The sequence below is a fragment of the Tympanuchus pallidicinctus genome, unplaced genomic scaffold (genome assembly GCF_026119805.1).
Source record: "Tympanuchus pallidicinctus isolate F22 unplaced genomic scaffold, pur_lepc_1.0 scaffold17, whole genome shotgun sequence".
Classification (NCBI taxonomy): domain Eukaryota; kingdom Metazoa; phylum Chordata; class Aves; order Galliformes; family Phasianidae; genus Tympanuchus; species Tympanuchus pallidicinctus.
Genome location: NW_026294690.1, coordinates 12,260,521 through 12,276,303, shown reverse-complemented (window position 1 = coordinate 12,276,303; position 15,783 = coordinate 12,260,521). Strand labels below are relative to the sequence as shown.

Genomic DNA, 15,783 nt, shown 5'->3' with positions numbered 1-15,783 from the left:
TGTTTGCTAAGGGCAAATACAATTATTTTAGAGCGTATCTCAAACTTTGGTCAAGTACCAAATATTTTACTGCTACAAAAGTAATGTCCCAAACTTATATCAACAATGAACTAGTTAAATAAAAGAAAAATAGCAGAAGCATCTGAAATGATGCACAGTAGTGTGAAAATCTCCTGAGGCGTTCTGTAAGCAAAGTGAAACAGAGATGACTACACCTTCAAGTATTGATAGTACGCAGAGATGTTTGTCTTCATCACTAGATGACAATGTGCCATATCATTATGTAAATTTGAGTTTACTCCTAATTAAATATTTAAAAATTGTTATCTTTTTGTTGCCCTTTTGAGAAGATGGAATATTCTAGGTACAATGTCTTATGGTTTGATATTACTATAAACATTGCTTTATATGTGTAAAATCTGTTGACAAAGTGTAGTAAAACACTGTTGACTTGAACAAATAATGTCTTCCAAGTACTCTCTGAAGACAGATATCTTAGCTGGAATATAATAGATTTCACTTTCCTTGATCTAGTAGGTGGTCAAGGCAAGTGATAATTTTACACAGATTAGATTAAATGTGAATGTTATTTTCTTACTTATTTGTTTTGTTAATTATTAAAGAGTTGGGCAATTAGTCTCTGAGAAATCTATTTTTTCACTTTATTTTTTTCTTTCAAATGATCAGTTAATGTGTGATCACTTTCAAGTGATGGTATGTCCACAAATTTTATTGTAATTTGAAGCATGCGATGCTGTCTGAGAGCTTAAGTATTCTTTGAGCTGAAGCAGGTAGGATCTGGTTCTGGTCTTCTGTTGCTGGATGTTACTTTTGCATTTGATGAACAATTCGTATGTCATCGAAAAGAAATCAGGACTAGAAGCTCTCCGGCTGCTTAGAGTTCACTACCACGAGTCTGATGGTGGGACTGTTAGCATGGAGCATTTTGGTAAGTTCCACCCCACTGTTGGCAGGGAGTGTTGCAGTGGTATCCAACACTCCCACAAGGTGCAGAAGGGCTTTTTGGGGAGAGGAAGGTACTGGAGAGCATCCGGGGCAATGCTGTTTCTCTCTGGCTCTCATGCATGCCTCTGGTTTAATTTCTGCCTATTTTCACAGGAGCAAGTAAAGGGAAAGTGTCAGTTGGTGTTACTGTTGAAGTTAGAAATGGAATGCCTGTGATAAAAATTAAAAGGACAGTCATCCAATACATTCTCCCCTTCCCAGTCTCGTATGGTATTACATAGTGCATGCTAAAAGAAGCAGCGCTTGGACTGTTCTGAGCAGTTCCAGAGAGAAGGCTCGGAAGGAGCCCTGCTGAATTTACTAAGCCTCGCCAAGCTCAGTATTTTATTTCTCTAATGGAAATCTTTTTAACCAGCTTTTGTTCATTACCAGTTGTGCACGGAAATCAGAGAGCTTTGCAATGAGATCATAATTCATTCTTTGTGTATAAATGTTAAGCATACAAACTGTGTGGAAGGAGTATGATTAATAATGCAAAAGGGAACAGTCAGAAGAGGATGTGAGCATTAAGGTTGGCATTGCAACCTAAATTCAGCTTCTCCTCTGCATATGCATTATGAGAAAGTCTTGTATGAACACTTAGTACTTTTTCCAGAAGACCTCTTCCTTACTCAGTGCATGTGATAGACAGTCCTGTTAATGAGTGGCTATTAACGATGTTGTTTTATCCTCACTGTTTGATGTGTGGCCTTGAGCATTATTTACAGCACATCATTCAGGCCCTGCTCAGACATCAGAATTATTAATTTCCTCATACACTTTTCTATGCTGCTCATCATTACAGTATCCAAGTGCTTCACAGGTTTTAAATTAAATTTATCTCCACAAAGCCCCAGTGAGGGAAATGGTATTATCTCTGTTTTACAGATGGGGAACTGACAGAGATTAAGGTCAGAAAAATTCACCAAATTTGGATGCGCATTTTAAGACTTAAGTTTGGATTTATGGTGCACTTCAGATCGCACAGTGCTTACTGTGTTCAGCTTCAGGTGTATTTTCCTTGTGTCTAGAAATCTACCCCAGCATCCCCAGTGTAAACTGAAGATTGACATGGCATTGTTGATTGTTAATAGGAAGTGTGTATTTCATATCTTGTGTAGCATCACAGAGTAACTCAGCCTTTTCTGAAAGTGATGAAACATCAGAGTCATCTGCAGAGCAGGAGAGGCAGTGGCTCCTGGGGATAAAATCCTGTACGACTTTAATATTGGTCTGTTTCTTAATGTTTGCACATGAGTTGGGGTTACACAAGCCATCTGAGTTCTCATACTTTTTGCTTGGTTTTTGCACTGTAGAAACATTAATTGGGAATATTGAAATCTTGATCCAGGTAATTTGGTGAACAATTATTGAGAAACCATATTCCTTAAAACTTACCTGCTTTTTTTCTAGTGTATATATTCAGGGGGTCCTTCCAAATTTAGTTTGATTCATATTCATAGTGTATTTGGATTTCTTTCCTCTCTGAAAGGGTTTTACATCCCAAAAGATCCAAGAGTGGATCCAGCAAAATGATATTCCTTCCTTTAGGAAAAATTTAGTTGGCAGCTTGTATGTGTTGCTTCCTCATTTTTGATAGAAAACATGTTTACATTGTTCAGTAAGTGTTTTCGCCTGTATTTTCTGGGTTGGCAATTTGCTTTACACCAGCTCTTGTTTTAGGCTTGCTGGCTGCTGAAAAAGTAGGAGAGATCATTGAAGATAAGGTTGCAGTCCTTTATAGTCTCTCCATACCAGGTAGTATGGATTTGACCCAAGGCTAAATATTAGTGATCTGGGAGCTAACTTCAGAGGATTTGAATTTGATTAGATTGACTAAGGAAAAAAAGATTTTCCTTTAATCCCTTTCTGGCAATCTGTGCTCTGTAAAGACTCTCTGCTTTGTTTTCCCATTTGTAATACGAGTATATCTATATACTTTTCAAAAGTTCTTTAAAATCTTTGTCTGATTAGAGGAGTGGAATGTTTCTTTCCAGCAGAGCAATGGCTATGTGTGTAGCAATTGCTGGACTAGTTAGAAAAGCTGTTTCTTTAAATGCCTATTTGGCATTAGCCTACGTGTCACTTATTATTAGACTTCATTCACCCTGCTGTGTCAAGTGTGCAGATTTTGTGAAATGGGAAGGCTAGGATATGTAGGAAGTCCGAATGTTTTGTCATGTCTGGGAAATGCCAGTCAGTTTCTTGCAACAAGAGAAAATGAATTTTTCAGTAGGTTCAGTCTCATGTTTAAGTCTGTAACCACTTCTTGCTACTGGGGAAAAATAAAAGTTATTGAGAACTTGGCTTTACTGAATAGAATCACCTACTGGGTAGCTTGTGTAGTCCGTACGGATCATGGAAATGATCTTTTAAATAATAAAGGCAATGCAAATTAAATCCATTATTTAAGAGGTGCAGTGGTAGTCCAAATCCTTCATTAGAAATAACCAATTTATGCCCACTTTCTGTAAAATATTTGATCTTGATACTCAAGCAGTCAGGGCTGTATTGGAAAGCTGTGGAAATGAGCTGGCGGTCTCTTTTTGAGTTATCTGTCCAGAAGAAACCAGTGCAGTCTGAGAAGTTCACAAATAAATCAGAGCTTCAGCTTTGACAAATGTCAGCCAAATTCTTGGACCTACTGAGGGACCTCTGGCACAGCTCTCTGCCAGTTTGCAGAGCTTCAGCCTAGACATTCATCCTGCAGATTGTAGATTAAGATTTAATCATGTCTATAGATTTCTAATTACTCATGAATATCTTATTAGAAAGCCTTGCTGGCAAGGAACTCCAAAGCACTTTCAGTAGATTATACAGAAATTTGTTCCCGAATTAGTTGCAGAGCAGTCATCTGGCACCCAGCTCTTCTTTAAAATGTTATCAAGTTTACTGACAAATGAGAACATAATACTGTCTCAGTTATCCCAGTTCATCGTGTGACCATAAATATTTTGTGTTGCTTTTCTTTCTTTAGTCTTGAAAAGTTAAGAAGTGTAACACTTAAACATTTTTGATCACGTCTGTAGTGATCTGGAGTTGGAAGGGAAGGCAGAAATGCAGCAAAAACATATAAAATTATTTGCCTGGTTGTAGCTTCATTACGTGACTCATGCAATTCTGTACAGAGAAAGTTGGTCCAGGAATAATCACTGAGAATGCCTAAAAGGAAACAAATTCAGGAACCTTAGGGTACTTATAGGCAGACTCAATTGCATGCTTTTCTCTGGATATTTGGCAACTATAAATAAAAAGCAAGCTGGAGAATGGTGTGCATAGAGTTACAGTTCTAATTAGTAAATGCTGTGACATAATTATGATATAAGACCATAAATATCCTCATAAAAAGTGATTTCAGGTGGACATGTTGAAATATAAAATATTTTGGGAGATGCATGTGACAGCAATTGCTGTTTCAGTAGTAGCATAGTTTTCATCACCTTGCTCTAAATAAGGCTTACTGTTGCTTGAAGGAGTTGCACGGCTCCTATTTTATTTCTCTTCTCCATTATTTCAGTTTCAGAGCCCAAGTTTCACAGTTGCTGCATTGGGTAACCATACTGGCAACATACATGGTTGTTTGTGGATAGATAAGCTGTAGTTACTATGTATACAAAAAGCATGAGTTGTGGAAAATCAGAGAAAACATAGGCAAAGAGAGAAAGCAAGACCTAGGGAAGTGTACTGCCTCTTCCTCAGACTAATTCCTTTACCTACAACCACCCTTCTTCACAGCAGTTCACTAAATTGTGCAGTCTGTATTTTTGAAAGATTTGCAAGCTATTTTCTATGTTTACAGCAATTTCTTCTATTCTTTTTCTACTGTTGTTTGCGTGCAGTTTGCAATCCTACTGGTTTAAATGAAGCAGAAATAGTAAGGAAGCCATGCACATTTGAATTTTGCTTGTGAATGTTGTATAAACCTTTAGAAAAGAATTCAACAGTTCATCTTTTAATTGTGTAGTGTATAATCAGTTATGTGTGTATGCCATGGTAATAGTTATAGAATTAGACTGTACATTTAGAACAGTCTGTTTTTCTGTTGCACATCCTTCTCCTACTCATTGAGGTGGGAGTGCCTTTATCCTCCCAGCTGTTACACACAGGGTTTGGCAGCAGGCAGCATGCGCCTCTGGGCTGGCTACTCATCACCTGCAGAAGCCTGCATTAACCACAGCACTGCTGTCACTCACCTGATCGGGATGCTGTAAAAGGCAATGGAGAAAGACTTATTTTAGTGGGGGGAACAAAGAGACTTATGGCAAAAAGAGAGACATAAATCCTTTGAAACAAGACTTTATTAATTCCAGTGCATATGGAATAACATGGTTTAAATGGCTTTATTTTGGAATGCATGTGCATATATAAGATAATAAAGGTAATGGGGTATCTTAAAGATTCCAACATCTAGCATTAAATGCAGATGCACCACACATAAATGTAAAGAGCCCATTATCTAGTTTTAGCTATATATAAATATAAATCTGGCAATGCATTTTCATTAAATGGCTCTTCATCTGTATTCGTGAGAAACTGTTAAATGAAGTACAGTGCCTGCCCTTTCCTCTAAATGTTTGTATTGGGTTTATTAATTCAATAAGATAAAAAGCTTGAAGAGACCCTTGGACATTGCAGGAACTGTTTATGATGCTGTTAGTGTTGCTGGGACTGTGCTGAGCTCAGGTTTGGGTGCTGCTTGTTCAGTCAGCCTTGCAGGTATTCTTAGGTCCCCTGGTGTAATACAAAAGCTACAAACAGGCAGTTGGAGATGAGGGGGAGGAAGGGGCAGTTCTTATAGAGGTCATGGTCACACCCCTGAAAAATCTGCTCTAGCAGTACTAGAGCTTGCAAGTGCATCACTGTGAGGCCAACAGTATGAGCACAGCCCCAAAGGACTTGAAAAAAGTTCTGCTGCAGCTTGGGTGAAAGGGAACAGAGCTGTGAGTGGAAGGCATGCTATGGGATTGCAAATGGATGGTCTTAACATCATATATATTATGGTGCTTTGGTAGTATGCAACAGACCACAGTTTATTTTCATCTTACATGTAGATAATTTAGCTTGATTGACCATGCTGAGAAAATGGCAATGTATTTAAAAAGCAATAATTTTGATGTTTTCTTTGCTGCTAGATTAAGCAGGTGAAGCCACATGTAGTGGATTCAGGTCCATCATAATCTGTGTATGACGTGAGAAATCAGTACTTGTCAACACCAGGACTGGCTGCATGCATCACATTTAATGGGCTTTCTGTTTGGTAGTTTCTGTGGGTGGTGAAAATGGAAAATAATCATTCAAGCTTCTTCTTTCAGTGCTATGTGTAGAGCTTTAAGTACCAACCTCACTGACGGAAATTAGGCTATGGCTGTCACCCCTTTGCTAATTTTACAATAATTCTTGTTTTTTCAGAACAGAAATAGCAGCAGAATGCTATATTTTGGCTCAAAATACATAGTTAAATCTTCTACAAGGGTAGGAGTAGAGGATATTGAGAGATGTAGCCACTCCAGGGACAAAGGGACAGTATAAAAACAGACTAATTTCAGAATAATATGCTTTCATTTTGTGACTATTTTAAAGTAGTCTTTGATCAAAATGGCAAACTCTGACTGCTTAAAATAAGAAAATCATTGGTAGTGCCAAGTAATACTCTGAGTTACATGGATTGCATCCTTGCGAAGAGGCAGCAAGGGGAGGGAATGACTTCACAAAACAGGAAAGCATTACAAGACAAGAGATAGCAATTCTTCATTGTCTGTCATTCATCCAATATAATGCAGAATTCAGGTGTGTAAGTACAGACAGCCCATTCCACACAATCAAACTTTGGAAAAATGCCAGATATGCCTTTACTGTTGTAATTGTGGAAGATAAAGGACAGTTTAGAAAATGCCATAGAAAAATCTGAAGCTAATCTCAAGCATTATTTGTTAAAGAATTACTTCTTTTCCCTTAAATAGTGTGTGGTGCAAGTTATCTTGTCTTGTAGATATTTGTATAAGGCTTTTAAAATATTTTGCCCTTTTGCTGTGTTTTTACAGTGAAACTGAGTAGCAGAGTATGGAGCATCAAAATTAATGAGAAGGTGACGTTAATACTGGCAAACTTTAAAATATATTCAGATTGTTTCTGAAATATTAATTTACATTAGAACAGCAACAGTGGCAATATAATTGGCTTTTTTGCTATGTATGCACTTGAAGTTAGCAGCCCATTTTGCATTGTTGTGTGTTCTGTCTTCACAACCAGATTTGTTGTTCCTTAGGACAGTGTTCATGTGATTGCTCAGTGAAAGCATCAAGCCTGGTTCCCAGCAGGCAGTGATCTCAACCCCTATCTAAGGGCAAGTAACTGTACAATACAATAAAAGGGTGTTGTGGAGTACCACCACTGCCTCTATTAAACATCCTGCTGGTCTGTAAAGGCAGGAAGGCAGCCTGAAGAATGAGTGCCATCACCCCTTGTGGGCAGTAGAGTCATTTGATACGATATTGTTCTTTACTACGGAGCTGCCGTGTGAAAAGTATTCACCTATCTTGTGTATTTCACTCCATCGATTCTGCAGCCTCCGTGATTTCTAGCTCAGGTTGGATGGGACACGAAGCATCCTGATCTAGTGGAAGATATTCAGGTCTTGCCTGGACGCCTACCTGTGCGACCGGTGTAGGGAACCTGCTTTGGCAGGAGGGTTTGTCTCGATGATCTCTAGAGGTCCCTTCCTACCCCTACGATTCTGTGAAGATGTCACTGCCCATGGCAAAGGGCATCAAAAGTAGGTGATCCTTAAAGGTCCTTTCTGACTCAAACCGTTCTATGATTAGAAAAGCACAAAACAAAACTCTCAACCCCTGAAATCAAACATACTTGGAGAATTGGAGCATATGTTGAGATCTCAAAATGATGATAAATGCATGAGTAGCATTTGAATATATGGCAGTGAATCTCAACATTTTGCTTAATTTTAGCGCTCTTTTCTGGATGTGAAGTACAGTGCCAGTATAAATCTGTGGTTTGTTTTGTTTTCTAGTAGAGATTATGCAGATCTCAGATCTGCTGTGGCTGTAAAATTAGTCTACTTGCAGCATTAGCCTTTAGTACTGTATTCCCACCTACAACTGCAAGAACACAGCTTGAAGGAAATTTAATTAGGAAAATGAGGCAGATGAAATAGGCAGTGTAATGTATATGTGCAATATGAGGAAGAGTAAATACACTTTTCATCTGAATAGTCAGAACAGAAACTATGTTAAACTGGCCTGAAATTTTCTTTTATCAGAAATGGATTTCTTTCATTTTCTAACATTACTACCTAATTGTCCTCCTTATTACTGGGATTAGAAAGACTACTATCATTAAAGAAGAAACATCTTTTACCAATTATATTTAGATTTTGGTTCCACCTGGCAATGACCTCCTCATTATGAGAAGAATTGAATTCCTTGGAGGAGCAGACTTAGTGAGGTGATTGCAATCAGCTGGGAAACCCTGTGCATACACTATTTGCATCTCGTGACCTGCATGCCTACACCTGTACTGCATCAATTTCTGCTTGTTTGCAGGTCATTCAGGCAATGAGCAGGTAGGATTCAGATGACTGAGAAGCTGCTCTGCTGGAAGCATTTTCCTGCCTCACTGCACTCTGGAAAATTCTCTCCTTTTTGCAGTGTACTGCTGCACAACCGTGGGTTTTTCCGTTTCACCCATTACTCATTTCCCTAATGCTTTTTTTAATATCTGTATTGATATCAACTAGAGGCAATCTTACTTTACAGAAAAAAATGCAGAGGATAACTAGGGTAGAAAGCAGCTTACGTGTGCCTAATAGATAATGAGTAATTGTTCAAGGAAAAAATCCCATAATCTCCTAATTTGAGAGAAAAGTGCTGAGAGGTCTGCAGTATTGTATAGTGCAACCAGCACAAGTTTGAAATGCTGAATTTATTTAGTCTGAATCAAGAGAAAGACAGATACATTATTACATGATATTATAAAGTAAGCAAATATATGTATATATCCAAAGAAGGCAGTGAAAGAAGTTAAAAATGCATGTGGTAGGTGTACGACAAATACGTGGTATTGTTGATCTAAATTCTATAGTCAAATCCTGTGTATGGATCCTTTCAAAATTTGGTGAAAAATTATTTCTTTATTGTTACTGAAAGATTTGTCAGCAAAAGAGCAAAACTCTTTGCCTATAGAGCTGCGTATGTTTGCTTTAGCATATGTCTTGGATGTATTCATGCAGGATGTTGGCTCAACGTGTTAAAATCTTAAGAGCCATGTCTTTTATTATGTATTTATATAACTATTCTAACCAAAATGAGAAACCCTCCATGGTGAGGTTGCTGATGGGCTGCTTTAAGAGAAAAGAGGAAGATTGATTGCAAACTCTGATAATTGCTTTTTTCAGACATCAGTATGGGATAGCAGGTGTTTCCTATGGTAAGGGATTCTTCTGGTATATAAAGAGACTTGATTTTGTATCTTGTCAAGTTCTGAGTTTAATATCCAGTAAACAAAACATCTTCTCAGACTCTTACTCTTCTATTAATTTATGGGAAAAATGTATTTTTAAGATGTTTTCAGGTCTTTGGAAGCAGGGATGACTACACTTTCTACTTGCCCTTGGTCTCCTAGAGCATTGTGATTTTCAAAATAAAAATAGACATGCTTCCTCAGAGAATATGTATTGCTTGAATGTACAGCCAGATGATCAGTTTTTGTATCTTGTACAAGGTTTTATTTTGTGATGTAATGCCTGACTAGAGCATCTCCCTAACTTATATTTAATTTAGTTCAGTTCTTTCATGGAATCAGTTGAAAAAGCCAGAATTTCCATCCAAAGGACAAACGTATTTCACTTTCCAAATTCACTTTCACAGTTTGTGCATTTGCAGCTTACTTAGATACCTGTACCTTTAGCTGGGGCAGACACAAGGATGGGACACTAAGTAAGAATAAATATTTTAGATTAAGAGCCATGAAAATGGAATCCATACCGAGGATATCCAGCACTTTGGGTCTAGTAAGCACAATAGGCTTGCAAGAAAAAAACAGCAGCAAAGGACCCCATTTGACTCTTAATAGTGTCTTTTCCAATCGAACACAAGTATAAAACTGAATTTTCTGGTTAGTCATTTGGTTCAAGCAAGGTAATGTTACTGCAATGCTTTTGATGTGTCTGAAGTATTGTGTCACATAAAATTCTACATTTCTTCGTATTTTGACCTGCAGCATTTTGGATATTTCTGATTGAATTAAATACTTTAAATACTCCAGGGCTTAAGGACCTAAAATAGATACTGTGGAGGTTGCATCTTAGCTATTTAAAAAGGATTTCCATTCTCGCCAAAAGGAGAGAAAGTTTTAGTGAATGAAAATGGGAATCTTTGGCTTTCTGTATAAGAGAAAATGTTGCATGCAGCTATTGATCTTCACATTTCACTTGTTCAAACTGGAAAGCCTGGACAGAATATGACTAATATCTTTTCCTTAGTCACTGATATTTCTTCAGTTGAGATATTTAGATATTTATTTAGGAGATACTGTTTTAGAAGGTGTAGTTTCTGTATTTTCTAAGTTCTTGTGTGCATTGGCTCATGTTGTGCAAAGGGCATGTGAAATATCATTTGTCCTTTTCCAAGCACATATGACTCAAAACGTATGTAATACCAAACAAATGACAATGGGAAGACGTTACATCCTGTCCAGAGTTTAGCAGCTCAGCCAAGATGAAGAGAAAAGGGTTTAAGGTGTCCATGTAAAGTTTTTGCTTTGGAAGGAAGTCACACCACGCTTTAAGATTTCAGAAGGCTGGATTAGACTTTCTGCAGACCAGGCACCTCGATAAGCACAGGAGACGCTTTCTTTCAGGATGAACTCTGACAATCTGGCTGTCTTATTCCCGTTGTCCAGAAAAGCAAAGTTTGTGCTCCAATCATCCCAACTCTTGTCTCTTTCAGACCCAGAGGATAACGTCTATCATGCTGCGGTTTGGCCAGCACCTCATCAAGCCCTCCGTGGTCTTCCTGAAGACCGAGCTTTCCTTTGCTCTCGTGAACCGCAAGCCGGTGGTCCCGGGCCGTATCCTTCTGACCAGTGCCTTGACCGTGGGCACCTGCATGTCTTGGGAGAAGCAGGGAAGCTCTGTGTGCTCCTCAGGCCAGGTAGGAGGCTGCGCGGATTTATTCTGAAGCCAGGCGGTAGAACCTGACACACTTGGTTGGTGATGCAGAACTGCCAAAAACAGTTGCTTAGCAACTGTGACCTTAGAGGTGAATTTCTATTGACCTTTTCACCACAGAAGATGTATAAACAGCCAGGTGCTACTAAAAGCATTTTAAAGTGTGTCTGAGGGCTACTGTTTAAGTTCCATGTTATGCTAAGTAACACATCTTCAATAATATCACGTATTTTTAGCGGTGGTAACTTCTTTATGGAGAATGTTTAAGTTCATGTAGCTAAGTGTATGCAATTTGTCAAATGGCAGCAGAATCCAGTATGAAGGCTATTATTTTGCTGGGGGGGAAGGGGAGGTGGGGATGCAGATTGCTTTATTAATTTAGGTGAGAATGGATTAAATAAACCATCTGTGTAGCAAACGTGCTTTCTGAGGAAAAAAATGCCCTGTGTTATAGGTAAAACTCTGTTTAGAAACATTATGGGAAGATGACTATACATGAATGGTAAATGCCTCTATTTTTATTTTGGAGTGTTGCATGTTATTTCATGGTCAGAACTAAGTAACTTGCACTCATTTCAGTGGCTAGAATTGAACTTTTCAGAAACATTCACAAGTGATCAGTCCATTTCCATAGAGTTTTATAGTAACATTTTCACGGGAACTCAGTGAGACAGTGGCTGGATGCATGTTGAAAGCACATCTGGAGTTCAATTAAAGCCTTCTTGTTCTTCTGCGTTTTTATGGGCTTTTTTCTTTCACAATTTAACATGTGATTTACTGATTCTGATATGTATTTTTTAATCTATAAATGTATTTTATTTCTTCCTGAGGTGTTGAATCTCCTCCCATCATTCCTGTCTATTAGAATTCTTCAGCATAGAACTTCTGTGCACCTGTTTTGAATGCTTCTGTTCATTCCAGAAGGCAGATTGTTTGGTTATAAACGTATGACAAAGATGCACAAATTTCCTAGAAATGTTAAACATGTTACTGCCTCACTGATGTGTTTTAATTAATTAAATGAGCTGCTCTTCTCAATTAAAAGTTTGTAAAGTATCTGATGTAAATCAAAATGATTTACAATGTCTTAATAATTTTAGGGAAAATATTTTCAAAGCTATTGAAGGAGTGTATTGCATTGGTCACTGTCAGCCTGTAAATGCCTTACATGTTGGTTTATGCATTGTCCAGGCCAGAGAGTAAACAAAACATTTCTTGTGCTGGAATGGGAAGCTTATAAAGGAATAATGATTTTATTAGTTAGTTAAGTGAACAACTTCATTTGGTTGTTAAGCAAAGAACAGAGATTTCAGCCGGAAGAGACTTTTTTTTTTTAAAGTTTTGTGAGCATCTAGAAGTGTCAATTTAAGGAGCCTGTAAAACTTAATTATTACAAGCTTCTTTCCTTCTTAAATAATTAAAGATTATAAACTCTAGTTGTGTAGTTATTGCTGACTGTTTGGCAGATACATTTATTTGCTCAGATTTAGCTTTGTTATCCCGTAATGAGTATTGCAGCATATTTTAGAGTATCACATTGTTTTAATAGCTTGTGCATTGTAATATATAATATAGTCTTTGTTTCTCTGTTGAATAAATGTTCAGGTAATAAAGCCCTGACACTTTCTTCCTCATTACTGGAAAAAAAATAAATAGAAAAGATCTTGATGCAAAGGCTGGAATATAGTATGTAAAATAGAGCAATTTGCAGTTGAAAGCTTTTAAAATGTCTGTGTAATGCAGCATTTGTCTCAAGACCTGGCAGTAACAAGTGTATCTTCTTTGTTTTATTGCAATAATTTTATCTGCCTTGTCTTTGGCATACTTGTGACATTCCTTTCTTTCTTTTTCTTTCTTTCTTTCTTTCTTTTTTTTTTTTTTTTTCAGTGGAAAATAAAATATTAATGCATGTACATTAGAGAGACAAAGGAAATCAGTTTGAAGCCAGCTCACTCCAGGTAGTGGCTTTAATTAACTTGTACGGTTGAAATTCCCTCTTGAAACAGAACGTAGGATTGGAGTAGTGTATTTGCTGTAATAGTTTCAAAATACAGTTGTTGTGTTCTGAGAAATTTCAGAAAAATGGTCTTGTGGAGTTCTGGGTTTTGTGATTTGAGCAGTGCCAAAGCATACTTGCCCAGTTAACAAATTAAACGTTTTGTTTCTTTCTAGCTGTCAATCCTGTGAATTCATCTTGACGTTTGAAAATCAGACTGTGCTAATAGTAACCAGGAGTTATCATTCCTGGTAAGGAAAGAGAAGTCCTGTACCGTGAGAGAGATGCCTTATCTGATTCAGGATTAGGCTTCTTTCTAATGGCTGCACAGTAGTTCATGGGTGTACAAACCTCTTTGTTGTGTACTGATCATTGCAGATTGTTGAGTAGGAAGTAACTGGTAACTTAATATTGAGTAGGAGGTCTGACATTAAACTGCAATCTCTGCTGTCCAAGCTGAAGTCTGTTCATGCAATTGAGAATTGAGACTTGTAGCAAAATCATTCAACTCTTGTGGCATAACCAGATAGGGAAAGCTGCACATAACCCAGCATGCAGGGTTAGTGTCTACTCCCCTTTGAACGTCCAGTCCCATTGCTGTCACCCAATGGAAACACATTTAAGGCTCAAGAGGTGCTTATTCTCAGTCTCCACAAATCAGTTAAGTCTCACAATGACACGAGGAATACATACATGCTTTGTTCACCCCTATATTTGAAAGTGAAAGATGGCTCTTCCCTTTTCTTGTCTGTCTTATTTCAGAGCAGCCAGGCACATTGTTCTGGGGCCTGTCTTGCTGAATGAGCTTTTGTTTCAGGGTGCATTTTTTTCCCTATTCTGTACAAAAGTGCTGTGACACTGTTTCAGCAGCCCCTGTGGATTCTTATGGAGCCAGGAGTTTAGCTGGGAATACTACGTGCGGCACATAGCTCAGCAGTTTGGCAGTTGCCTGTTATATATATCCCAGCAAGCTTACACAGATATCAATACCATTTTTGAAGGAAATGCTCTATGAAAATGGATTGTGAAAAGCCATCTGTGGCTGTCTTGAACAGCTTTTAGATGTATTAGAGAAGATAGCTTTCTGTAGCTGGAATAGTGCAGGGGATGTGTCTGTCGTCAGCAGATTCAGTCCTTCCTTCACTTAGAATGCACAAGTCAAGAAGTGGATCAGGTCATGCAGCTGGCAGGAACTATTTCTCCCTGCCTTCTCAGTTCATTTCATTCATAGCACTGCTGCTTCCATGCTTCAGAGCCCAAGTTTAGAACCTTCTTTAAGAAAATCCATCTGTTCTTTGCCACGAACTTTGTGTGGCTACAAATACTTTGTGAGTGGCTTACTATTCTGTAGATCCTTTCCTAGCCAAACACCATGGTTACATGGTTTCGCTTTCGGTATAAGTGAGCTGTGTTTTTTTTATCACTTTCTCACTGAGTTGTGCAGATACCTGCTTCCATTTTGTGTTAAACATGAAAAATGATTTTGAGCATTAGCAGAATCCACTTTGGGGCTAGGACTTTTATTGTAAATAAAATTATTCATTTGTTATGTCCCACATTTTTTCAGCAGACAAGATATTGATCTTTGGATTTCTGTTCAGGATGCCGTAAGGAAAACTAGCACAACAGGAACACAGCAACATTTGTAAATTGATTGAATGCAGAATGTAATGACAGAGACAAACATCAGATCTATGGCAATACTATATTATACAAAGCATTTTTCAACAGCTTATTGAATTGGCTATTAAAAAAAACCAAAACAACACGCTTTCCATCTGGGAACAATGAGATAAGGGTTATCAGGACCAAGCAACTTTATAGTACTTCATAGTGGACGTGCACATGTGTGTGCGTGTAATAAATGAAACACTTTACAATTATTTTTCATCTGGAATTGATTATGAAAGAGGTTTTCCATTCAGGGGGAAAAAAAAAGCCAACAAAACACTTAAACTGTAATCTACTAAGTGGTTCTGGGCTACTTAGTATTACTTTCCATAGAGATCTGCTGTCTTCTTACAGAAGGTATTGTAATTGTAGGGATTATAAGAAATAGAGCATATATAAAAATCTACCATACAAAGTTGGTGGTCTTTTTTTTTTTTATTGCTGAGGCAGCTTGCTGTGCTGTGAATTACTGTGGCTTGTTCCTTTGTTAATGACTAGAGAAAACATTAGTTGAACCAGATGCTCCTTCAAAGATCTGATAACACCCAGAGCTGCAGTGTAATTGTTCTGGGTCTGTTTCATGGGTGGGATGGGACCTTGGGTCATCTACTGTAAGAATAGCATCTGGTCTGCTGTACAATTTATATGTTTATAAGCTGCACTGTCATATGTTATCAGAAGTGCTGTATTATTTGAGATTAACATATTCTGCACTATGACAATGTAGTTGATGCTTTTATTAACGTATTTGCAGTTAAAAAACCTATTAATCAGCACTGTGTGATAATATATATTAAATGTAATTTTTGATTTTGTTAAGTTCTGATAGATTTTTCCTTTGCAGGAAATCAGAAAGAACAGAAATCTGCTGTCTTTAGGCAGACAGGTTCTTTCACAAGTTTGGTTGAAAACCATGGTGTTCAGCTTG

General features: G+C 37.7%; 1 protein-coding gene across 5 annotated transcripts in view; it reads left to right on the top strand.

The window, feature by feature from the left end:
- The window catches only part of FHIT (fragile histidine triad diadenosine triphosphatase), a 506,430-nt gene that overhangs the window by 119,163 nt on the left and 371,484 nt on the right, over positions 1-15,783 (top strand). For 4 of the 5 annotated variants that reach the window (XM_052678998.1, XM_052678995.1, XM_052678997.1 and 1 more), the window contains one exon: positions 10,968-11,088. In XM_052678998.1, the coding sequence (XP_052534958.1) occupies positions 10,968-11,088 (121 nt within the window). Of the gene's footprint in view, positions 1-10,967; positions 11,172-15,783 lie in introns of all 5 variants that reach the window. The other variant, XM_052678999.1, reaches the window with a different exon arrangement.